This window comes from Aplysia californica, unplaced genomic scaffold (genome assembly GCF_000002075.1).
Source record: "Aplysia californica isolate F4 #8 unplaced genomic scaffold, AplCal3.0 scaffold00198, whole genome shotgun sequence".
NCBI classification, from domain to species: Eukaryota; Metazoa; Mollusca; class Gastropoda; order Aplysiida; family Aplysiidae; genus Aplysia; species Aplysia californica.
In genome coordinates, this window is record NW_004797468.1 from 803,336 (window position 1) to 830,099 (window position 26,764).

Genomic DNA, 26,764 nt, shown 5'->3' on the forward strand with positions numbered 1-26,764 from the left:
AGACAGGAGCTTGGATTTACTGATCAGGGGAAGAAAAGAAAATTGAAAAAAAATGAAGGTTTCGATCGAGACCTACCCATCCAGAGTTCATCCAGTTTCACACAGCCTGCATCACGTTCCCACCCACCCCCTCCCATCCCTACCGTAGGTTGACCCTCGCCCATCCTCTTGGCTTTGGGGCCCATTGGCCCACATTAAGAGGCACACTAGATCTAGCACTTCTTTTAGTTTCCTTTTTCTTCCCCAGGTCTGATGTAAAACGAACTGTTGACCTAAACATAGGATTTATAAGGAAAGAGAGAGGGGGGGATCTTAGTAAAGAGAGAGAGGGGGATCTTAGTAAAGAGAGAGAGGGGATCTTAGTAAAGAGAGAGGGGGATCTTAGTAAAGAGAGAGAGGGGGATCTTAGTAAAGAGAGAGAGGGGGATCTTAGGAAAGAGAGAGAGGGGATCTTAGGAAAGAGAGAGAGGGGATCTTAGGAAAGAGAGAGAGGGGATCTTAAGAAAGAGAGAGAGGGGGATCTTTCTGCTTAGTCAATCATTTGGTTGCTGACTCCTCCATCCCTATATTTCTCTTATCTTGCTGGTAGCATTCTTTAGTAACTTTATTTATGTACAATAAGCTTTATATAAGAGAACTTGCTAGAGAGGTCTGAATTGACTATGTCACATTCATACTTTGGAATGAGTTTGTTTTTTTCAACATTATAATTTTGTAAGAAATTGTAATTTATCTACTCTCCCTGTTCATTTGAAAATTGTGATAGTGATTACTGATAACCCATCTTGATTTTTCCTTTGAATAGGATCATGTACAGAACAACAGCGCAGAAGAAAAGGGATCCAAAGACGCAGAACTGCCACTGTACTGTTCTAAAGATTTTTTTTATTTTTTTTTCAGCCGTTCTCTCAGGTTTTCAGAATGTTTAAAAAAGCATCCAAGCTGTTTAGCCGGACCGATAAAGACAAAGAGAATTCCTCAAAAGAGGTTTCAGAGGCTGAGGTGCTGGGTGTCTATATTGAGCCATTCTTTTATGGCCGCATCACTCGTCAAGAGGCGGAGGACGTTTTGAAGGTCAATGGGAATGCTGATGGCCTCTATCTGCTGAGAGAAAGCTTCACACCAATGGGGAACTTTTCCCTCTCTATATCACACAATGGCGAGTAAGTGGCCTATAATTCACCGTAATTTCGCTGCTGGTGTAGTTTACTTCCTTTTTTTTGTCTTTTTCTTTTGTTGTCAAACTTGTTTTGCCATATTGATGCAATATTCTAATTTTGATAAGAACTTCATTATTGTTTGCTATTCTTACTGACAATGTTACTTTCTTGATTTTGATAAGAACTTCATTATTGTTTGCTATTCTTACTGACAATGTTACTTTCTTCTTGATTTTGTACCTTGTGGACTCAATTACAATGTTTATAGGGCTCATTCTTTTCTTTTGGACACTTCGGATTTACTAGAAATACTTATAAACTAAAGTTGTATTTATCTACATAAGGCCCCACGTCCACTGACGTTGCAGGCCAGGCTCACATGCAAATGAGCTCGTTTTCGTCAGTCACTGACTGCCTTTGCCTGAATACGCGATTTTCCTGCATCACGCTTTTCCATCAGCCATACAGGTGACTAAGAAAGCCTCGATTCGACTCATTTTGGAAGGAAATTTGCATCTTTAAGTACATTTTTGCTTCTTCTTTGCACTTTACATGATCAATAAAGTTGTATCTCATTATAATATGTTGTACAATAGTAGATTTGTGCTGAAAAACAGCAAAGAAATGGAGTTAAAGCACTTGACCTAGATTATTTCGTTCTCGAGAGAGCTAAAAATAGGCTTGGTTAGACCAAGCCAATACCTAGGTCACCCATTACGCGGTTCGTACATGAGCGAAAATGTATACCAGGGATAGATTCTAGCCTCTGCAGAATAAAAGGCAGTCATGTCTAGACCTAAACTAAGTCTCTGTAGATCTACGCACCAGAGACAATGCTGAAAGTGTAAATAAATCAATAAATCGCCTGTGCTGTCTGTTGTTCTCGTAATCAAAACACACTGGGCTAAAAATAGGTTGAGCTGGTCTGACACGGTGGATGTGGATCGTCTTGAGTCGGTTCTACACCATGCAAAAACTTCGTACATTAGCCTGGCCTGGAAGCGATCTTATTTTGGTGGACGCGTAGACTTAGGCTTTGAAGTTTGGATGCCTATATTATCGTAAATAGCTGGATAGCTAGAATTATGATACTTGTAATTATATGGGTGAGTCCACCAGTAGGGGCCACTTTACTAGTTAAGTTATGTCTGTTCTAGTTACAAAGTTGTAATGCATTCTATGGCAAGCACATTGGAGCAATTGGTCTATAGAAATATAAGGAAGCTCCCATAAGCATAAGGAAGGTTGCACCTGTTACTTTCCTAACACTCTGGGATTGTTATGGTTAATTTTGACATTTCATTATGAAGCTCTTCCTATTTCCATTTTATTCATTTTTACTAGGATTTAATTGGTTGAGCTGTCTTACTGTGTCCTACAGGAAGCTAGAAAAAGCTGGAAAAATAAGATTCTGAATACATGAAGTTTCTTTTTGTTTTCTGTAATGTTCCTAACATCTCCTGTTCCCTCAACTTTCCAATACCCTGCTCCAGTGTCACATGCGATATCATTAAGTTTGAAGTTGATACTTAGTATTAGTTGATACTTAGTATTAGTTGATACTTAGTATTAGTTGATACTTAGTATTAGCACAATTTTTACTCAAATTCCTTTCAGATATTCAGGCTAGCACATTTTCTGTTTCAATTGTTTGTCCCGTAACTATCCTAACAAACATCAGTTGTTCAGCTTTAATTGTAATTGTAATATGCAGTAGTTTGTTTTCTTTTTCAGGTCGTATTTATAATTTTGTTATTTGCCCTTTGCTTAAATGTATGCTTTGCATCTATAGGAGGCAAATGATCTATTCTAGTGTTTTTCCATTTCATTTGCTTGTCCGGTAATAGTCCTAACAGGAATTAAAAGCTCCCTTTTCTTGATTTTCAATCTCGTATTGCTTGCTCTTTTTTTTAACCTTCGTGAAGTTTTAAGTTTGCCCTGTCTGATAAAGAAAACTGTGCTTGAATCCCTTGCCTCTGACAGTTGCCAGGAAAACGTTTTGGTCTAATTTGGTTTGCATTACTTGTCCAGTAACGTTCCTAACATACATGGGTTGTAAAATGAACATTTTCAAATCATTTGTTGTACTTTTTTTTTTTTTAAACTAAGAAGGGGTTTTACAGTAAAACTGAATCCCATGAAATGCAACATTTGTTCCTTAGTTTTTTGTAAGTTATTATCAACTATTTTGGACTTGAAATACTCCTAACAATTTAGGGAAAGTTACTTATTTTACAAAGTATACAAAAAACTACAAAAACTGGAGATCTGTACTTTTAAGATATTATCAATGGATAATTGTGCTATCCAATTATCAAATCAGCATGAACATACAGACATCTTGAATTTTCATGTCTGATGTAACAAAAAGTAGCCCTTGCTGGTGGACTGACCCATATACATATGTCATTATTTATGCTCTGAAATGCATTCTTCTGTCAATTTTTTTTTTTTGCGGGGGGTTCTGTATTTGGTCACTTTTAATTGTTCATGAACTTGGAGTTTTGGCATCTGCTTCTGTCATTCGGGTGTTTTATAATATATCTTTTCTCAAAATCTTCAATGTCCTTTTTGTTTATGAATACTAGAATATACTATGATTGGTCCAAGATGGCGTTTAATTTGCTAAGCTTGAAACTTAAGTTGTGTACATAGAATTTTAAATCACATTATCATCACAAGCTTTTTAGAAATTTTCTGATAATTTTAGTGTCTTTGGTGCTGAAGTAACTCATTAAACTGTACTTGGTTATTTTCACCTTTTACCTGATTCTCTGTACAAACACGTTCCGCTGAGCTCTGCCCTGACTAACATTTTTTAGCAGACTTTTCGATATTCCTTGTTTTGAAACATTTTTTTTTTTTTTCATTACAGGGCTATACATTATGCTATTCTGAAGCAAATTGATGGCAAATTCCAGATATCGGACGGGGTAGCTTTCAGTGACCCAGTGTCCCTGATCGAGCACTACAGGAGTTCCAAAAAAGGATTTCTCACTGTTCCGAAAACCCCATGTCTAAGAATCCCTCCACAAGAAGCCATTGCATGTAGGGGGCTCAGTTATACTGAGCTTCACTCTCGTATGAAAACAGCTGCTCAAAAAATGGTGAAAATGGATTTCCTATTTATGCATTTTACTGCTTTCCTAGATTCATTGTTAACTTCCAATTCCAAGTGTCTAGTCTCCTTTCGATTCTCTACTTTTGATACTGACTATTGCAAATTTGACTATTTTTAGTTTTCAATTGGAAGATTTGAGCTTATGGAGAGAACAATTCTATGTCAAAATATGTTACTTTTCTGGAAAAGAAATGTTTTGAGAAACATATCCTGATATTGCATGATGCCACAATGTTTCGTTCTCATACTATAGTTACAGGCTATGCTGCTTATCCGTGTTAATTCTATGAAAGTAAAAACTTTTACATTTCTTTGTATTTCTTCTTAAACAAATTAACCTTTAGTTTATATTTTTGTAAAATGACATTACCATTTTAACTGGCTATGATGACTTTGTTTTTTTGCTTTTTCCTTCTTTCTTTAAAGTGTCCTCAATTGAATTTGCAAGACTCCCCTTAAACTGTCTCCCTTGTCCTTTAATTTTCTATACAAAACCATCACAGCTGGCCAATACTGATTCATCTGGTCGCACATGAAAAAAGAAATATTTCCTAAACTTTGTATTACATGGTTGATGTAAGTATTTTTCTCTTTTTTTCAGAATGCAAATATAGCGAAAGCCTTTGGACCACTGCGTGAACCTCTTTTGGTTCACGTCTTAAAGACAATTCACAAGGACATGCCATGGTTCCATGGAGAAATCTCACGAGATGAAGGCAACAAAAGACTGGAGATGGATGGACATAAAGATGGCAAATTCTTGTAAGTGTCCACATGTTATTTTAAAAATGTGACATTCTATTGAATTTGTGCTTTTAATGTTGAGAACTCAAGTGCTAGAAAAGAATTCTGCAGGAAAATTTGTACAAGTTTTCTTTTTGCCAGTCTGAGGTAGATCTATATATGTCTCGGTGCGGTAGATCTATATATGTCTCGGTGCGGTAGATCTATATATGTCTCGGTGCGGTAGAATCAGGCGTTCATCAATTTTGGGGCATGTGGAGTTATTGGTATAAGCTAAAAGCTTGTTCATTTGCCTTGCTTTTGATGAAAAGAAACGTAGTGTATCTTGAATTTCAAGTTGAGATATTGGTGATTGAAGGAGATGGGGATTGCCTGATTTGACAGGTAGAATTAGCGAGAAAATGGCCGCCAAAGTTTGGTTATTTCCATAGCTTGATTGTCCGTGGAATCTGAAAATGTACATTTTTTTGCCTTGAATCCAGGTTTTTCAGTAAAACCCATACATGAATACGTTCTTAAAAGGACAAAAGAGGTGATGAAGCAAAAAACAAAATTTCGAATAAAATTACCAAACCGGAGGAAAAACGGGAATTTCTTCAACTTGATTATTTTGACAAGTGTCTGACTCTACCACACTGTCTCACATATTTATCATCTGCTCAATGACAATGACGAGCCACTTGTTCCTTTTAGTGCTGGGTTCATTTTATGCTTTGCTTTGTCTTATGTCAAGACATCAGTTTGAAAAGATATGGTTTGTGTGTTGGTACTCATGAACTTCAGTGAGTCTGTATTTTCATTGATGTGATTCATATATATGTATTTGTGTGTCAAGATATCAAGATAAATGTATTATGTGTATACATACGCACCTGTAAAATTGTTTTTTTAGAGAAAATGTGTGTTTGTGACAGAAAAAAGGGGTGATTTTTTAACAGATAGGCAGAACATTTTTTTTTCTGTGATTTTAATAGTATATGAGGCATAATCTGGCCGGGGAACGGTAGGTTCGTATTCTCATTTTGATAGCTATCTTTGGTCGTCGCAGTATTGTGTATTTTCAGAATTGTTTGATTAAGATTGTTTCTCCCCAAAAAAATCTGCCTACTTTTCAGTGAGTCTGTATTTTCATTGATGTGATTCACATACATGTATTTGTGTGTCATAAAATGTATTATGTACTCTGTGTGTTTGCAGGATCAGATCACGTGCTGACGGTCAGTCATTTGCTCTGACAATGAGTCATGAATTCAATCTTCGTCATTATTGTATCCTTGTCAGTGATGGAGAAACGTACTCAATAGAGAATGGAAATAAATTCCAAGCCCTTACCATTGTAAGTAGAAGCTAGCAAAACCTGAATGAGAAATGTGCATTTTGTGTCTCAATTATTGTATTTGTTTGAAGCTCTTTGCTCTAAGGCTCTGCTTCTTGTCTGTACATATGTTCTGTTTTTGTCCCACCTGAGGTTTTTTCTCTGCTACAAAATTGCTCTTAGTCTGATGATGTTCTTTCTTCCTTTTTTGTTTGGAATCAACTGAAATTTGTAAGAAAAAATAATATTCCCCTCTTTGTATTTTCTTCCTGATTGGTGTTGAGTTCGACATTTGTTGAGAATTTGACAGTAGGAACTTGTGTGATCTGAATCTCAATTTTGCTGGTATACTTTGTTTTCAACAGTTGTAAATGACGATTTCTTTAATGGTAAACAGTATGGTTCCCTTGTACTCACACAAATGTCTTGACTCTCTATTCCCTGATAGCTAGTGGACCACTATCACAACAAACGGGATGGTCTCCCTTGCAAACTTGAAATGCCAGTGCCCAACCCAGATACCCGACACCGGGTTTGGAAAGGTAAGTTTGAGTGTTGATTCTTATCACTGCTTTCTTCAAAACGTTCTGTAAAGGATTAGGGCTAGATGGGACCTTTAATTAGGGCTAGTCTCTGATAGCAAAATGCTGCTTCATTAGAATAAGATGCAAAAAGATTGTATATTAAAAGCCTCAACGCAAGATATTTGCATTGGATCTTTTGGACAGTGACCCATCTTCAACATGCACAGTGCCCAAATGTCCAGTGGAGGTGTCCTGGGACTTTCGCCCCTGTAGATGGGGGCCCCATAGTTTTACTACCGGGGAGCACAGAATACACCTGCCGTGATTCTGCGTGTTGTAAGAGGCGACTAAAGATGCATAGGTCTGGTTGCCCGAAAACTGCCAGTTTGCGGAGGGCCAACTACTCGACCCAGTAAAAATGGAAAGTTATAGAAACAGGAACAAACACAGCTTTTTATTTCTCCATCGTGGGAGACGGAGGAGCTTGTGTATCAGCAGGAACGATGAAGGACAGCGGACAAAGCCGAAAGGACTCTTCTGACCTGAAACCTTCTCTGTTGAACAAGTCTCTCCGAATTGCGTTTAGGAATGTTCGCACCATGTATGAAGCATGAAAGAGTTCTCAAGTGGCACAAGAGATGAAGAGATACTGGCTACACATACTAGGAAGTCAAGCAGCTGCCTATCAAGGAAAGTGTTAGTTTGCAACCCACGGGGTAAAAGATCAAATGGAAGACCACGTGAACCTGGAGAAGAGTTACGTACATGGATGTGCCATACCATGTACACCACACCATGTACACCACACCATGTACACCACACCATGTACACCACACCATGTACACCGTACCATGTACACCACACCATGTACACCACACCATGTACACCACACCATGTACACCACACCATGTACACCACACCATGTACACCACACCATGTACACCACGGAAGTTGGCAAAATTCGCCACTCTTGGTTGCCTATATGACAGAACTGTACCCCGGTAGCAAACCCGCTCGTGTTCGCAAGCCCCTAGTTCAAGTCACAAGCCTCAAATCACTAGGTCAAATCATCAAATCAAATCACCAGCACGTTACACTTAAGTCTAGCCTAAGCTTCAAGTCTACAACACTACTAGTACTAGCAATCCGCGAAGCCACTTGTGTCCGACCCCCTCATCCTCCCCACACCCTGCTTGCAAACCATGAAAATGAAATGGTGAAATGGTATGAGTTTAACACATTACACCCTAACTCGCCCGGGAATTCCCTTACGCGCTCCACCTTGACTCGCCCGGAACTGCCCGCGCCGACCCAGCGTCTTTAGAAACGAAAGTCTCGCCTTGACGAGACTCTGGGGCCGGGATTTTGATTTGCATAGTATAGCAAAAAGTTTCTTCTTTCGTTTGATACCGAAACGAAATTTTTCGGGTCAGTAGTTTTAGTATTAGAGCTGATCGAAGTGCGATCGCGTTACCAACACTTCGAAAGTGTCTCGACTTGTTGAAAAGCGACACAATTGAGTTCGAAAACGGAAATAACGATGGATTTGAGCAAAAACGAGCATGTGACAAATCAGATGGCTCAGATTTTGATGAAAACGTTGTAGGAAGAGTTTGGGGCGATTCCGATTGATCAGACAGAGCAAATCTAGAATTTAGATCTAGGGCCCGACCGCGAGGCTGAGAGTGAGAGTGACGGGTCGGACACCCCGATTGAACTAAAGTTTGAACATTTCCAACAATTTGCTCATACATAAAGTTATATTTTTCTGAAACTACATTCAGTTTTCTTTTTAACTTTTATTTTTTCAGGATTTTGGGAATTTGTTTAGTATTTTTAAAATGTGTTTTTTAAAGGCTTGTATTCACGGGAGGTGGGTTCCTTCCCCTTGCTTAGGATCTAACAATGGACTTCCCGTCCAGGCCCTTATCAACGCCCCTATCAACACTATTAGATTATTCAAGAGACGGGACCTCCTAGTTTACCGTCCGTCTCCGATAGGACCGAGCCAAGTGGGAAGTTCGTGTAAAGTGTCTTTCCCAAGGACACGACGTCGGACCGAGCTGAGGCTCGAACCCCCGAACCCGCAATCTCACGATTACGAGTCCGGTAGCCTTACCACTAGGCTACCGACTCCACTTGCAAACCGTGAAGGACACTTCGTCAGAAAGAGAGAGAGAAAGAGACCCGCTCACAGCGCTGCAGGCAAGCCTAAAATACCGCCCGCAGCACCGCGAGCCGCTCCTGCCTCATGAATTGCTTTGTGTCCCGTTACTTGCTCACAGCCGGCAAGCCGCTCTTGCCATGACTTGCTTTGCATCCCATGACTTGCCCGTAGACAAGACCACTCACAGTGTGAACTCTGAACCGTGGAGGAAGGGAGAGGCTGTGCTTGTTTTGGTGCAAGATGTAGAGAACCGTAGCTATTTTTAAATTCCCGCCCTTGATCAGCTGAGCGAGTGGATGCAGTGAGAAGAAGCGTAGTATTGTAGTAGCTGTGAGCCTTTGCCAATAGGTGGGGTTTTCTTCATATACCTTACAAAATCCTTTTCCATTCCAATAAAAATGGTGCTACAGCTTTGAAAATTGTATATGTTTTCGAGCGTAACTCATGTAGTCATTTCGCAAGGCAACTTTGATTCCCTGTGACTTCGTTTCTATCGGCCATTTTGGGGCCCTGGAACGAGCATCATATCGTTCAATGTTTACTCTCTTTCCTGCCTGATTCCGAGGGAATAGTTTCTGTACCTATCCCCAGTGTCACTGGGAATAGTCACTTGGTATTCAAAATTATGAGTAGGATGGGAGGAAATGAGGAATACGAAAGGAGAGAAGAGTGACACAATCGAAGACCTGGTGTCCGTAATATATGATAAGTGCACTAGATCTCGACCGAGTGTCCATTGACACTGAGACATAAGGCTTTTGTCCTGGGGAACAAGCTCAGCTGAAAATCTGTGCTGACAGTGTGAACGCATAACCCTGGCAACGAAAGGGTTAAATACATCTTTTAGGCTCTTTTTAGATTTACCTTCATGGTAATACTTAACCAAATGGGCTATAGCACTTTTAGAAGGTTGGACTGCAGACTTTCTAGGGTCACCTTCATGGTAATACTTAACCAAATGGGCTACTAGCACTTTTAGAAGGTTGGACTGCAGACTTTCTAGGGTCACCTTCATGGTAATACTTAACCAAATGGGCTATAGCACTTTTAGAAGGTTGGACTGCAGACTTTCTAGGGTCACCTTCATGGTAATACTTAACCAAATGGGCTACTAGCACTTTTAGAAGGTTGGACTGCAGACTTTCCAGGGTCACCTTCATGGTAATACTTAACCAAATGGGCTATAGCACTTTTAGAAGGTTGGACTGCAGACTTTCCAGGGTCACCTTCATGGTAATACTTAACCAAATGGGCTATAGCACTTTTAGAAGGTTGGACTGCAGACTTTCTAGGGTCAACATAAAACCCCATTTCGTGTCTCTCATTCTAGGTCAGTTAGCTCAGCATTAGAATGATGTAGTGCTGTGAATGAATATGTCAGGGAATATGAGACTGTCACACATTTGATTTCTTGAGAACTTTGGTATAAAAATAAGAATTAGAAATTAATAGTAAAGAGTTGCTTTTTTTTTTTTTTCAGGCTTACTTGTTACTTACAATTCATCAAGATATGAATTTTCGCTTTCTAAAGTTCCAATGCTTGCTTCAAAAAAGTGGAATGGGCAGTAAAATAATTGTACTCCTGAGCTCTTGTCATAATGGTTGTTCATGCTCTTGTCATAATGGTTGTTCATGCTCTTGTCATAATGGTTGTTCATGCTTTTGTCATAATGGTTGTTCATGCTCTTGTTTATTTGGGTTTTTTATTTCAGAATACCAACAACTCAGCACAGATTTGACTCAAAAGGTACTGGCAACTTTTTAGTCAGTCTTAAATTCTTTTTCTCAAGAAATCAAATTTGTAAGCTTATCTTGATCCCATTTGTTTTTCTAAAGGGTGAGATCTAGGATAAAGAGATCGGTGGGAAGGTCACTTGGAACCTGGGAGAGAAGCACAAAGAATAATGTGCAGAAAAGTGGGAAGACAAGAAACAATACCAATATCTAAATGATCGCCTGGTGTAGGGAAATTTGGAAAGTGTTTGTTCGTGGCCTATACCCTGATCAAGGGTAAGAAAAGCATTGATGATGATGATGATAACCTTATAAGTTACTGCTAATGTATACTTTGTCCAATTCCCTTGACCATCAATGCTTTATTTAATTGGACTTTCCGAAAAGATAAAAAATTGTTATTGGCCTTTTGGAGCCTTCTTGGGGCTCAAAATTGGATTTTTGCATCATACACTAATTTCTTGGTGCACACCTGATCATTCTGCGACAATAACATATTATCAGAATATGGGTAAGTATAAAGTGTAAAGTTTGGTTTCTCCTTGTATTTCCAGCCAGGACACAAGCCCGATCAGCCTGGTTCAAAAAAACCCCTACGACCCGTCCCTCCCATCCCATTAGACGATTGTTTTCCCGTGTCTCCGTCAACCCCAACAGAGAATGGGGCCTGCTTTATTGCGCCTGGGTCTTCACCAAGTTTAGAGCGACCTCCTCCACACAAGTGTTGGGAAGATGAGGAGGAGCTGGAGGATCAAGATAGTAGTGAGTAATAGTTTGTCATTGTGGATCAGGTTAGGTCAGGTCAATTTGGTGGCTTCAGTGCACACCGTGAACAAACCCCTCCACTGTTGTGTCAGATTTGCCTATCTGTGCTATAGTTCACAAAGTTTACCATTCCTAACACAGCCATTGACTTCCTAAATGGGTTCAAGTGCCAGCTGCAGCATATTGTGATTTCTGGGTTTAGACGTTCGTCAATCTTACAAACATGGGAAGTGTCCATAGATATTTAGATCTGATAGTATCAGCAGTCTACACGTTCCATTGCCGTAGTCCATGTGCAAGCCGTATACATGTGTCTTTTAAGGTCACAATCAAATTCATGTGAATTGTACCACAATGGTAGCTTTAGTATCAGCAGTTTACACGTTCCATTGCCGTAGTCCATGTGCAAGCCGTATACATGTGTCTTTTAAGGTCACAATCAAATTCATGTGAATTGTACCACAATGGTAGCTTTTGCCCCTTCATGGAAGAAAATCTGGCTAGCTCCAATTGAGTTCGACCAAATTCAAACTCAATCGGCAGTGTGCACTGGGTATGAAATGATATTATTGTCAATATTGACACCCTCAATCTTTGCATGACAAATTTTTCCTCTTGAAGACCACCAAAGTGTACATACCACTACCACACGTAATTTGATGGTAACACCAAAACATTGTTTTTTAGGAATGATTTTTGGGTGTGAATTTCTTTTATGCTTGTTTGGACTGGGTTTGTAATTGTTTGATTTTGGTGCGTGGAAGGACCTTGACCATCTATGATTTATTTATAGAGGCACCAGCTAAGGATGCTGCTGGTTACCCCCAGTTGAAGTCTTTCACATTAGTGCTTGCAGATTTGGGTTCTTGTCAGATATTTTAGGTCTTCTCGTGAAGCATGAAAATGTTCTACAAATTTTCTTATTCGGCTCAGTCCTTAAAGAGGTGGATTACCCCCCGGGGCAGTGCCACTGACTGCAGTGTCTTTAGGCCATTCCCAAAGGGGGGACATTTCTCGTTCAAGCATAGTAGAATTGTAAATGGGCTGATTCATGTCACGCTCATAACTGTGCCTGATCTACAACAGGGAACTGCTGCTTTTTCTTTCCTAATCCTTACTATTGTCATTTTCCCCTACTTCTTTTGTATGTTTGTCACACTGTTATGACCTGCTATTTCTTGGGTGCCTTGATAGTCGAAGGAGACCTTGTGCTGTTGAAGCTAGAGAGGTGAGCAGAGTAAGTCTGATTCCTTGTAAAGACTTCTCTGTTGACACCCACCCCTTGGCGCTCATATGACCTTATGCAGTTGCGAGCACCGTAAAACCCTCTTCTAAAAAAAATGATTTAAAAAAAAATAAATATATATATACTTGTCCAATATTTTCAATTGATAGGATAATTTTTGTACACTGTTTTTTGTCACAGGTTTGAGAAGCTTGTGCTTGTCAAAAAGCAATGCCTAAACTGATTCCATCCATGATTTTTTCATGCTCTGAACTATTATTTTTCCATGTTCAATTTTCAACCTGGCGTGCATCTATTTAATGAATTTCTGTGAGGCTCTAAGTTACTCTAATGTGTATTGTCATACCAAACTGATGGGAATAAATAGAGGGTAAATGACCTATATTCTGAATGTCCTGTATTTTCCCTCACACAAGAACAAATGAGAGAAAGAAATTGCACAACACATCTTTGAAAATTTCAAACTACCTCATTTTCTCAACTCTACAAGTCCTTATAACCTGTAGGAATCAACACAACATTGTAGACATGTCACCCTAGCACACATTTATTCAAGAATTTCACAAATTTAGTTGAATATTTTTTCAATGAAGGGCGTTTTTCTTATACCAGGCTCCATGTTGTTTACCCTTACTTCATGCCTGCATAGCAACAACCAAACAATGATTTATCCAAGAATTTCGCAAAGTTGCGACCGATTTTGGCGCTCATAGATTAAGGTCAGGCTTGTTTACAAGTTCTATTTCCTTTCAACAACTTTAAAAGTAGAAACTGTGTAAAAAAGTGCACATGCGTGTTGGATTCCGCTCTGATTTCATCGAGCCGCTCACAGCGGTCGAATGGCGACAGCGGAAAAACCCAGAGCTGCTGTCAGCGGCGGAATGTACGGAATCATTTCATGCGTGTTATGTATTTTTGTTATAAGTGATGCATTGGTAAACCTTACCTTTGAAAAGTATTATATCAGTAATGGAAACTTGTAGTACGGGTGGTTGAAGGGCACCAGTAGTAGGTCCTACTGTTCTTTTGTCCCCATGTTATTTTTCTCTCTTGTTTCCCTGCTCTAAATGACTTATTATGGAGATGGGTGTCTCTTTGCTCCAACAGACAAGTGGTGTCTGTTTACTCCAACAGGGGGCTCTCGTGGCCTAGAGGTTAAGGTGTTGGCCTCTCATTCAAAGGTCCCGGGTTCGATTCCGGGTAGCAACCAAAAAATTTTCTTCTCTAAAATTGTCTCCTTTCACATCCTTTCCTGATCTCTAACAATGTTCTGTTGTCTGCTTTCATTTCCACTTTCTGCCCCCACCCCCTCACCTCCTTTGCCCCCTCCTCTGGGCTCCTGACTCTTTCTGCAGCCTTTCTGCTGCTACTCCTTGGCTCCTCCTAACTGCTGTCTTTCTGCCACACCCCTGATCTTCTGGTAGGAAAGATCTACACCTAGCCTTCTCGGACAAGGGCGAAAAATCTCGGAGGGCCCGTGTGCAAGTTGCGCACGTTAAAGATCCCTTAGTGGTCTAAAATCGATAAGAGTAGGCTTCGGCCGCCACCCGGGCAAAATTCAAAATTTCCTACCAAAGAAAAAGTATTAGGTGTGTCCCGCGCGCTCATATGACCTTATGCAGTTGCGAGCGCCGTAAAACCCTATACTAAACAAACAAAGAAACAAACAAACAATTACTCCAACAGACAAAGCTCTAAATGACTTATTATGGAGATGGGTGTCTCTTTACTCCAACAGACAAGTGGTGTCTCTTTACTCCAACAGACAAAGCTCTAAATGACTTATTATGGAGATGGGTGTTTCTTTACTCCAACAGACAAGTGGTGTCTCTTTACTCCAACAGACAAAGCTCTAAATGACTTTTTATGGAGATGGGTGTTTCTTTACTCCAACAGACAAGTGGTGTCTCTTTACTCCAACAGACAAAGCTCTAAATGACTTATTATGGAGATGGGTGTGTCTTTACTCCAACAGACAAAGCTCTAAATGACTTATTGTGGAGATAGGTGTCTCTTTACTCCAACAGACAAACTCCAACAAGCAGGTTCAAATGGTCCCTTTTAAGCACAAGGGGGCTATCCCGAAAAATACTGTTTTGAGAAAATTGAAGGTAAAGTTTTTGCCCCTTGTTCAGTTTCTTTAAAAAGACAAGCAGAGTTTTCACTATATCCAAACAAATATACACACCAATGAAACCAAACTTCTCCTTCAGGTAGGGCAATGGCCACTTTTGGTGTAGGTCAAGATTTCTGGAAACCCCCGAAATCTGGGTCAGCCTGCTTGTCCTTAAAAGCGACTAAATAAACTTATGTGACAATGACAATATGACTTTTCCAGCGCAATTTCGTAGCTTGACAGTGGAGGAAGCTGAGGAACAGGAGAAGATCTACAGTGACATCAGGTTGGACGTCATGAACCGTGGCCTCAACCCAGACCAAGTGACCCTGTCAGAAAACTTGGGTATGTGCTCTTGTCAGGTGGGGACTATTATAGTTATGGTTTGACCCTTCGAATCTCGCATGTAGAGCCGATCAGACTTTGATCTTCAGAGCCCGCACAGGACACTTACACACCAACAAGCACATTACAGAATTAACCCCATGTGGGAACCCCATTGCTGACACTGTGACTACCACGAGGAGACTGTTGAACATCTTCTCCTTCACTGCCTAAACCGGGCAGTTCTTCCACGCAGGCTCCTACACACACCCACAGACTTACAAAGCCTGCTCTACTCTGGCATTGACCAGATGACAAGGACATGTGGTTACTTGAGGGAGGCATTGCGCTGCCAAGATCGAAATGCTCGCAGCTAAAGGGATTTGAAAACAACAACAACAACATCATAATTATGGCTTGGGGTTATTGTGTCTTCCTTGTTGGGTTGTCACTTTGAAGGGAATGATGGTGAGCTCAGCAGTCTAGTGGTCAGGCTACTGGACTCATAAACCTGAGATTTCAGGTTTGGGGGTTTGAGGCTCAGCTCAGTCTGATGTTGTGTCTTTGAGAAAGGCATGTTCTACAAATTTTCTCATTTGGCTGTCTTTAAAGAGGTGGATTACCCCCCCGGGCAGTGCCACTGACTGTAGTGTCTTTAGGCCATTCCCAAAGGGGGGACATTTCTCTTCAAGCATAGTACACGGCATCCAAAATTCCGTCTTAGCCATCTTTTAGTTAGTCCGGGTCCCCCACGGTAGGCCATAAATCACCGGCAGGTGACCTGCAATTTCACGCGTCAGGTCGGGGATTGACCGGGGTCAACTCGTGAACAGCGCTGTCCTATCTTGTCCTTTTCAGAACGCATTTCTTCCCCTAATTTCATGAGCCGTAAAATGATGCTCACTCTACCCCTAGAATCCATTTCTTCACCAATTTCACTTCGTCTACGTCTTCTTGGTATCTTGTGAAAGTTTCAACAGTTTTCATTTATTTGTTTGGGAATAATAACAGTTTTAAATTGTGAGTGTTAAATGATCGGAAGGGCCGTTAATAATGTGATCTCTTAAAATTTAATTACAAATCATTCCAAAATGAAACATTGGAGTTTATTTCTGTTTGCGGGGTGTGATAGCCATCAAATCATATTTTCTAATGATGTGAATTTTGTTTTTCCTGGCAATCAGTTAGTGAATTGTGTTCCTAAGTAAAAATTGTTAAACTGCAATGGGTCGGTCATACATATGAGAGGCATAGAGAGTCTCTGAATGAACTTTGTCGGGTGAGTTGGCGTTTAAATTTAACTGTCGAACAAAAAAAAAGTACAGAAAGCCTCGATTATGAAAGACAAAGTCAGGAGATATTCTCTTGATTTATTGGATTGATGTGAGGGACAAAGATAAACAGTCGTATTCCGCTAACATTTGTGTCAAGTGTTTTACCGCGATTTCAACTATCAAAGGGAGATAGGGTGTTACGTCACGTCAGTTCATGTCGCGAAAAAGCTGTTGACACCAGTAGGAACATATGGTGTGCGTTTGACAATAGCATAAATGTGAATTCCTGATCCGTTTGTCGGTATCGCTTGGGTGGCTGCATACAAAGATCCATTTCAAGCAAACATCGCAACACACCCCAAGCATTCCTCCATCCCCATGTATACAAGGAACTAACAGACACAATTTGAACAGAAACAAGAAAATACTCCTGCGAAACTGCAAAAATTAAGGAAACAAGTGGACTGGAAGCAATATTCAATCTTCTCAATGAAAGATTTAGCCATGTTCACACTGCAATATCACATCTCAAACCAGTCGAACAGTTTTCACTTCCAGAAATCCTCTAAGCAATCGACAATTACATGTCTGCATTCAGGCGCTATTTCCCCGCAAAGTCATCCCAAAGCCACACATATCTGACATATCATAGCAACACTGTATTCCACACATACAACAACACATGTCTGCTCTCGGGCTTTTAGGAGAACAGGACACAGAAAGCAGCCACCAAGCGATCTCAAAACTGGAAGCCAGAGCACGAAGGATCCCAAACCAGATAGACATAATGCGTTTTATTTTTGTGTTGCATCTCCTGCAAATAGCTCCCTCATTGGGTGCTGCTGGATATGTTTAGAAAGAAAAATTGTATTTATACTTTTATTCTGTACATGTTCATTTTGTGAAAAGAAATCGGTGCTGTATATTGAAGATATGTCAGTATATCATTATTCAGGAGGATACACAATCCATTGGATACAAAAAGTCTTGAATGCAGGGAAGCATTTTGGCTATCATGCTCATGACAAGTTCCATATTCGTGCTGGAAACAAAATTTGGAGAGAGTCAACTTCTAAACACATTTTCCTGTTATACATAGTAGTTTTGTAAATATTTATCGTTAGGCTTATAAGTTATTAGCCCCTCAAAATGTGTTTGTTGTTTTGACTAACTATAAATAGACATACATTTTAAGAGCATCTTACTCAAAAACGTGAGCAGCCATGGTATTGCTATTTCGTACCAATAAAGAAGTTTAGTTGCTTTCTCTAAAGAACAAACTTGTGTTCACGTATGATATTTTTTTTTTTGTGTAAGATGATAAAACATGTGTTGAAAAATTCATTTCACCAGCTACCGAGGCAGGTAGCGGGAGGTCAGGTTAGTGACCTCTGGGTGACCGGGCCGTCGTGACCCGGTCACTCCATCGCCGAGCCAACTAAAAGAGCGGTGTTTGTACGCCGTGAGTAGGATTGTAAATGGGCTGACTCATGTCCCACTCATAACTGTGCCTGATCTGCAACAGGGAACTGCTGCTTTTTCTTTCCATTTTTCCCGGGGTGCCTTGATAGTCGAAGCAGACTTTGTGCTGTTGAAGCTAGAGAGGTGAGCAGAGTAAGTCTGATTCCCTGTAAAGACTTCTCTGTTGACACCCTCCCCTTGGCACTCATATGACCTTATGCAGTTGCGAGCGCCGTAAAACCCTCTACTTAAAATAAACATTTTAAAAAGTGGTGGATGTAACATTCAGAGGTCCCATTTCTCCAATAAATACGGTCTCCAAGGAGCATTGCATCTAAACAATGGCGCACTTTTTTTTTCAAAGTAAATGACGGCCTGCTTCCAAAGTGTGAAAGAGTTGTAGATGACAGAGGAAGAAAAGTCAATGTGAGATTGTATGTTGATGCTGTAGGCAAGATTGGTGAGGTGGATTCTTTTTTCTGGGTACTTCAGACCATCATGATTAGTCGTGAATACAATGACTTTCCTGTTTGTTACCAATGATTACCATCGTTCTTTCTGTCCAGTTCTACTAATCGCATAATGTCCTCAGGTTCTGGTCAGTTTGGCGAGGTCAAGAAAGGTGTGTGCAGACTGATGGGCAAAGATATCCGTGTGGCTGTAAAGACTTTGAAAAATAATGATCGTGAAGCTGAGGTAACTACAGCCCAAATTATTTGGGCTACTGTCTTGTTGTTGTTAGGGGGGGGGGGGGATATATGAACTTCTTTTTTTAATCTTTTTTTTTATAGAAAGAATGGTTAGTTAGATGTTTTGTTGGGTTTGTTTTTCAGCTGATGGAAGTTTGAGGCTGCAGTATGAGAAGTTACGCTGATTGCAATGACCTGTGGGCATTATCTGTTCATAACTTAATAAAGCTTTTGTTGTTTGTTGGGTCAAGTTCTGATTGGTACAATTTACATCCTCTTTTTCTTTCTTCTTTTGGGGAAAAGTGGGAGAACCAATCATGATCTTCTTCTTCTTCTTCTATCCCGTGGTTGGGCCAACTGTGGGGCACCACTGCGTTGGAAAACCAGCTCTCGCCATCTATTTTTGTCCTCTGCTCTCCTCAGATTGTCACCCATCGTCTTTCCTGTCCACTCTGTAATGTTGTCCTCCCATCTCTTTCTCTGCCTTCCTCTCTTTCTCTTTCCTTGTACGGTTCCTTGCAGGATTGTTTTGGCAAGTCCTGTGGATCTTGTGACAGGCCCATACCATTTTAGTTTTCGTCTCTTCACTGTGGTCAGTAGATCTTCATATTGTCCCACTGCGTTGGTGATTCTCTTTCGTACTTCAGCATTTGAAACGTGGTCTTTGTATGAGATGTCAAGGAGTCTGCGGAAACATCTCATCTCTGTGGTCTGAATCTTCATCTAAATCATGATAGTTTCTATATAAAGAGTCAATCTATTGTTCATTGGAAAATGAAGGTTGTAGTAGTGAATGTTTTTCATGTCGTGTTCAAGGAAAGATACCAAACAAAAATTCTCAGAAATATACAGGGGGGTGGTGGGGAGTGGGAGTGGAAGCCTGCAAATATACTATGATTTCTTAGTACTTCTTTTATTCTTGAGAAAAATGTGACATTTGTGCTATTAGACACAGGATTACTGTTGTGTACTCCTCCTGTCTACAGTCTGAGATCATGAAGGAGGCAGAGCTGATGAAGAAGCTGGATCATCCTCACATCGTGCGCATGATAGGTGAGTACAGTATCTGTTATATTTGTCTGATCGCTGCCCTTTTCGGAAAGGGGGAGGGGTCAGGGCTGAAAATGTGTTTATTCATTGCAGAGATGCCAACCAGTACGATTTTGCGTAGTTTTGTACGATTTTTTGCCGAAAATACGCAAATACGACTTTTCATGAAAAAATAGGCATCCTGGAATGTGAAAATTACGAGATTCAGCTTGGGCGAGTAAACCTAATTATCTCGAAGTCCTTCTTTTGTCAAAACAGTACATGTATCAGTATCGCTGAACTGGAATAATATTTGAAAACCAAGTCCGATGTGGTCAGTAAGTTCATTTTTGCCGGTCGCGATCGTGATATTATATTCGCTCAGCTTTTCCCTGTCCGGAGAGTAAGTTTCACTTTAACGCGAATAGGCAGCTATGGCGGCAGGCGGAAGCGCATGTGACACTGAGGCTCGATCGGGAAAAATCAAGAGCTACTTTCGCTTTCGTTACCACCGAGAAGTTTGCCAACAGTTGTCTGATAGGCTAACGCAACGTTTGTGGCATGCACGTTGTGCAGTATAAATGCAATGTCGCCATGCAAATAAAAATAATTTATTAAATACTCGGACTCGTCGCTGTGCTGTCGCTTGTGGAAAAAGAAAAAAAAATACAAGCGTCGTCCGATTTTTAGATTGTCTGGCTCGCCATCGTGACCGGTCACTGAACCTGCGCGCATTCGCATCATAAATAAATGCGACATGGTGGGAGCAAAAACCGTCTTTGGTGGGAGTAACGGCGTTGCGAAGTATATGACTACGGAATAGGAGAGGAGATTATGTATTTTTTGGGGGTTTAAGATACTCTTGGGTGGGAGGTGGGGGGGGGTTAAGGCAACACTAGAGGACAAAAACTTGGAAGCGCATTTCAGAATTTTGATTAGAACTTTCTGCAAAGCGCGCGTTGGTGCAGGCCGTGTGCGGAATCAGGACTCCTCAAACTTTGCAAGTCTGTGTTATTGAAATAAAGTGTTCGCGTTTCATTGGATGGGTGATAGTAAATTATACCTACGGCGTATGTTGTAGCTTTCTGTTCAAGACGCAGATTTTCAGTGTCACTGCATCTTGCCCTCCCACAGTTGTTACAACTCTCACAGTGCACGGGTCTACTTGAGCCATTCAAGTTATTGCTTTTCTCTGAGTTTGAGCAATAATTTGAGTCTGTCAGTTCATAATATGAATCATGACACCCAGACTGGTTCTTGATAGTCGAAATTCTTGTTTTAGGCCCTTCTGAACTCTCAAAGCAGGATTTATTTTTTATAATAATGAGAGGGGAATATTATATAATAGACTGAAATACTTAAGTCAACCAAGACCCCAGTACAACATTGAACACTGACATGTTGTTGACTGGATACATGTATATTGTATGCGTGTTTGCTCCCTTTTTCGAGCTGGTGAGCTTGTAATTTTTTTAAAGGAAATATTGCTGGACACCCTGAACATTTTACTATTGCTGGTCGGTCGATTGTGGAGAATACACATTTTCCCCTGAAAATACACATTTTCATATTTCCCAATACTCATTTCGGTTTTCTGTGGTTGGCATCTCTGTCATTGCGTTTCATTACTAAAATGATTTTTTTTAAAAATAATAAAATGCATGTACACACATCGTAAGTTTGCTTTGTTCTGAGATGGATATTCTAGTCGTGTACAGTGGAGTTATTTTTTTTATGCAGGAAGTGACATTAAACGTATTGGAAACTGTTCTAAATATGTCAAAAATGTTTGAATGATAATGCACCATCATATTTATCAAATCTGTTAAGACTGTACATTCCAACTCGCAGTTTAAGGTCATCAGCTGACAAAAAGAAGTTTATTTTACCATCTATGAAACTTAAAACAATGGGTGAAAGGACATTTGAATAGCAAGGCCCCAAGATCTGGAATGCTTCACCAAGTACTTTAAGAGAGATCCCTGAGAACCTCTAGTTTGTATCCCTGAGAACCTCGAGTTTGTCCACGAACTGGGTTAAACGAACTATGACCGGCCTCGCGTTGCCCATGCCGTGTGCGCCCACCCAACCGGTGTGCACGAATGATGTCTTCCTCCTTCCAGGTTTTGGAGGGCACTGCTTTGTTTAGGAGATCAGTTATCTTCCTTCTCATTTCCGTGTTGTCGCCATCCCTTTCCTCCTCTATTCCATGAAAAATAACATTTTCCCGGTGACCGTACTGTTCATGACGCTCAATACTGTCCTCCACCTGACGTAGACGGTCCTGTATTTGTGTAATTAGATCATTGTTTGCGTCGATGTCAAGTTGGAGGATACCGAGGCGGCACTCTATTTCATCGACTCGTTCTTTTACAGCATCATCATCATCATTGCCTTTCTCACCCTGGGTCAGGATATAGGCCACGAACAAACACTCTCCACCTTTCCCTATCCTGGGCTAGTGGCTTGATGTCACTCCACGCCTTCCCACTTTTCTGTACATTCATTTCCGTGACTCTTCTCCAGGTTCCACAAGGTCTTCCCCTTGATCTTTTACCCTGTGGGTTCCAATCTAACACTTTTCTTGTTATGCAGCTACTTGACTTCCTGAGAGTGTGTCCAATCCATCGCCAACGTCTTCTTCCCACCTCATCTCTGACCGGGCTCTGTCTGGTTCTTCTTAATACTTCCTTGTTGGTGATCCTGTCTCTTTTCCAGCATGTTTACTCCCTGTTACTTCTGCTCTAGCACTGTCCACTTTTTGCATAGAACATACCATCTTCTGCACCTCCATTGTAAGGGCAAGGAATTTTTCACAAATATTATTGTTAGATTGTGTCGAGCTGCTCCTGGAAAGTGGGTCCTGGGTTTGACAAGTATAGTGCTGACCACAGGTTGGACCATGAAGGAAAGTGGGTCCTGGGTTTGACTCAAGGTCACCGGCTAAAAGTATAGTGCTGACCACAGGTTGGACCATGAAGGAAAGTGGGTCCTGGGTTTGACAAGTATAGTGCTGACCACAGGTTGGACCATGAAGGAAAGTGGGTCCTGGGTTTGACTCAAGGTCACCGGCTAAAAGTATAGTGCTGACCACAGGTTGGACCATGAAGGAAAGTGGGTCCTGGGTTTGACTCAAGGTCACCGGCTAAAAGTATAGTGCTGACCACAGGTTGGACCATGAAGGAAAGTGGGTCCTGGGTTTGACTCAAGGTCACCGGCTAAAAGTATAGTGCTGACCACAGGTTGGACCATGAAGGACTTTATACAGTTAGTTTCTACCACTACTGCCCTCATCGCCAAAGCACAAACAAATAATCGGCTGTTCGACTCACTCTGTTTCTCTTGTTTTGTGTTAGAGCAAACGACGTCTTATTGTGTTTTTGGCTTACTCCACCGGTAAACTGTCCTATTGTGCAAGGCCACTGCTCCATGGATATCATGGTGGCCTTACTCACACTCGCAACACAACACACTCCAAGAAAATGGGAAATTGCCGTAAAAATACTATTCCAAAAAACACTTTGATACTCTCAAAGTAAGCACAGCACTCTCACAAACTTAGGATATAAAATTTCACACCATACGCCACGCAGAAGCCGAGGTATTTTCCGAAAATGTCAGAGCTCGAAACATACGTCTTCACTTTTTCGCTTCGCAGGACGAGAGTCTTACTTAAGAGAGATCAAATCTTTTGATTCATTCAAGTGTCAGCTGAAGTCGTTTCTGTTTTTAAATTAATAAGATGAATATTTGGAGTAATTTTCTTTTAGTCAGAACACGATGTTTTATGTTACCGGTACGGTTGTACGAAGTCGGGGTTGAGTGCTATGTAAATGTCATTTATTATTATCATTATTAAATGACGGGGGATGTAGTTTAGTACGTTTTCCAATTATATCCTGAGCATTGTTAAAAAATTGTGCGAGATGGGGTACAAGCTCATCACTCTTGGTTTTTAATATAAATTTCCCCGCCACATAAAATCAAAACTCGGCTTTTTATGTGTGGTTCCCCTATTGATAACTACATTGAGGCCCATAATGCTAGCTACTGTGGGACCCACTATGACTAGCTACTGTGAGGCCCATAATGCTAGCTACTGTGGGGCCCACTATGACTAGCTACTGTGAGGCCCATAATGCTAGCTACTGTGGGGCCCAGTATGACTTTTATTTTGACAACCCTGCACGTAAAGTTCCTTGATGATCTGAGTGAGTGGGTGGTTGGCGGGTGCTTTGGTGTGGTTTGCTTCTTCTTTCCTATCAAACATCTATCGTCCTTATCTCCCCTCCTTCTTTTTTATGTTTGTTACTCTCTTGTAACACCTCTAATCTTCTGGCGCTCATATGACCTTATGCAGTTGCGAGCGCCGAAAAACCTCTACTAAAACAATGACCTGAGTGTGACTCTTTCTCTTGTCCAAGGTGTTTGTAAAAGCAACAGCCTGATGCTGGTGCTGGAGCTTGCTGAACTGGGCCCGTTGAAAAAGTATCTGGAGAGACACAAGTACGAGTTGGATTTTTAAAAATGTTTACGTTTGTCCTCGTTGTAGAGTGTTGTTGATGTGTTTATGGCCTGACAGTTCGCGTATATTTTGGTGTGTTGTTGATGTGTTTATGGCCTGACAGTTCGCGTATATTTTGGTGTGTTGTTGATGTGTTTATGGCCTGACAGTTCGCGTATATTTTGGTGTGTTGTTGATGTGTTTATGGCCTGACAGTTCGCGTATATTTTGGTGTGTTGTTGATGTGTTTATGGCCTGACAGTTCACGTATATTTTGGTGTGTTGTTGATGTGTTTATGGCCTGACAGTTCGCGTATATTTTGGTGTGTTGTTGATGTGTTTATGGCCTGACAGTTCGCGTATATTTTGGTGTGTTGTAACTCTTTTGCTCCCCTCAAGCCATTGACGTTACTTACAAGTTGGGCTGCTTTCATTTTGCCTTTTGCTGAGAAGTACCTAGTGAGACACACATATCAGGGGTTTTTTAATTTTATTTTTACGTTTGTCTGAGTGGTAGAGTCTTGTTGATGTTTGTCTGAGTGGTAGAGTCTTGTTGATGTTTGTCCGAGTGGTAGAGTCTTCTTGATGTTTGTCTGAGTGGTAGAGTCTTCTTGATGTTTGTCCGAGTGGTAGAGTCTTGTTGATGTTTGTCTGAGTGGTAGAGTCTTGTTGATGTTTTTCCGAGTGGTAGTCTTGTTGATGTTTGTCCGAGTGGCAGAGTCTTGTTGATGTTTGTCCGAGTGGCAGAGTCTTGTTGATGTTTGTCTGAGTAGTAGAGTCTTGTTGATGTTCGCATGGCCCTATGAACTATAGATTATATTGTGTTGTTTTTGTGACTGTTTTGCTCCCTTCGGTCCGTTGAGATTACTGAAAAGTTGGGCTGCTTTCACTCTGCCTGCCAACCAGGTATGTGTAGGTATGGGTAGGATGTGTTCCTACTGAAAGATGGGGGTACATCATTGAATGTCTCCTCCACATTCCAATTGAATGTATTACCTTGACATGCAAGGAATAGAGCTGTGTTAGCACAGTATACATGTACGTCCACGCAGCAAATGGAAGAAATGAGACAGTAGACAGAAATCACCGCTTGATTGTTGACAGACAGGGTCTGCCAGTGGTTCCCTAGTGTACCGTCGGGACTTCACAATCACAACATGTAGATCTAGACAGACATTGAAAACAACAGGAGCCAGACACGACTGTACCGGTGGACGTACTCTTTATTACTGACCAGTAGTGACCACTCTTCTCTAAAATACGTGCCAGTGGTTACAGTTGCCAGATCTTCCTAAATACTAAGGCAATAGAGGTGGTTTGCCTAATAGTAATGGACATTACACCTAGAACCACACTTGATTGTTGACAGACAGGGTCTGCCAGTGGTTCCCTAGAACCACACTTGATTGAAATAGGAAAGTAGGGAAGTGGAAAGAAAAGGTGAGAAAATAGGTCATCTTTCAGGTTTGTTTTTTGGTGGTTACTGGGCGCACTGGTGTGGCCTGCAGTTTCTACTTCTTATCACTCTTGCAATTAACAGTTTCAGATGAAGTGTTGCCGCTATTTCGTAAACTCGTTTTAAATTATGACTCACCAACATGTGAGATTTGCTTTTTGAAACGGTCATTTGTTTTATGCTGGTCATGTCTTTTGCCGGAGATTTGGGTTGCAGGTGGCACATTTTTTTTTTATTTGGGGGGGGGCCTCATCTGTGCATGATTTTTACTTTTTGTCTTTTGCAAGATTTAGAGGACTGCAGACAACTGCTACTAAAACAAAACTTGATCTCAAATCCTTTTCTCCTCAGAGAAATGAGAACATGGCACCTTCTTGAGCTGGCGACCCAGATTTGTGACGGCATGAGGTACTTGGAGCAGCATGACGTGGTGCATCGAGATCTCGCCACCCGCAATGTTTTGCTTCTGACAGAGCATTTCGCCAAGATCAGCGACTTTGGCATGTCTCGCATGGTGGACAGTTCAGAGTATTACTTAGTACGTGTTTTCTTCGCCTCATATAGATGTGTAGTTCTCACAACTTGTTTCTCCTGACTCTTTGAATTTTGAATTTCTCAACATATTTTTTTTCTGCTGAAATGTAGACACACATCCCATGGCCCCTCCTATCTATACAACCCTCTGCACATGCCTTATTCACGTCAGTACCATTAATTTTGATTGTAGTGGTAATAGTTGAATCAGTTGAATCAATGTATTTATCGTTTCTCCCAACTGAAATGTGTGCTGTAAGTGCTGTATGACGTAGAATCTTCACAAACATTCTCAACTTCTTGGGATGCCTCAATTACTGGATCGCTAACAACAACAACAACTTGGGAAGCCTCAATTACTGGATCGCTAACAACAACAACAACAACTTGGGAAGCCTCAATTACTGGATCGCTAACAACAACAACGACTTGGGAAGCCTCAATTACTGGATCGCCAACAACAACAACAACAACAACAACAACAACAACAACTTGGGATGCCTCAATTACTGGATCGCCAACAACAACAACAACAACTTGGGAAGCCTCAATTACTGGATCGCCAACAACAACAACAACAACAACAACAACAACAACTTGG

General features: G+C 40.9%; 1 protein-coding gene across 2 annotated transcripts in view; it reads left to right on the plus strand.

Annotated features, from left to right (window-relative positions):
• The window catches only part of LOC101860738 (tyrosine-protein kinase SYK), a 41,420-nt gene that overhangs the window by 7,234 nt on the left and 7,422 nt on the right, over positions 1-26,764 (plus strand). For both annotated transcript variants that reach the window (XR_220482.3, XM_005098962.3), the window contains exons 2-13: positions 901-1,163; positions 4,036-4,267; positions 4,883-5,043; positions 6,223-6,361; positions 6,789-6,882; positions 10,744-10,778; positions 11,320-11,527; positions 15,115-15,237; positions 18,544-18,647; positions 19,627-19,693; positions 24,094-24,175; positions 25,981-26,167. Coding sequence is in view for 1 of the 2 variants with exons in the window: in XM_005098962.3 (XP_005099019.1) it covers positions 922-1,163; positions 4,036-4,267; positions 4,883-5,043; positions 6,223-6,361; positions 6,789-6,882; positions 10,744-10,778; positions 11,320-11,527; positions 15,115-15,237; positions 18,544-18,647; positions 19,627-19,693; positions 24,094-24,175; positions 25,981-26,167 (1,674 nt within the window). In the remaining variant the exon portion in view is untranslated. The remainder of the gene's footprint in view (positions 1-900; positions 1,164-4,035; positions 4,268-4,882; positions 5,044-6,222; positions 6,362-6,788; positions 6,883-10,743; positions 10,779-11,319; positions 11,528-15,114; positions 15,238-18,543; positions 18,648-19,626; positions 19,694-24,093; positions 24,176-25,980; positions 26,168-26,764) is intronic.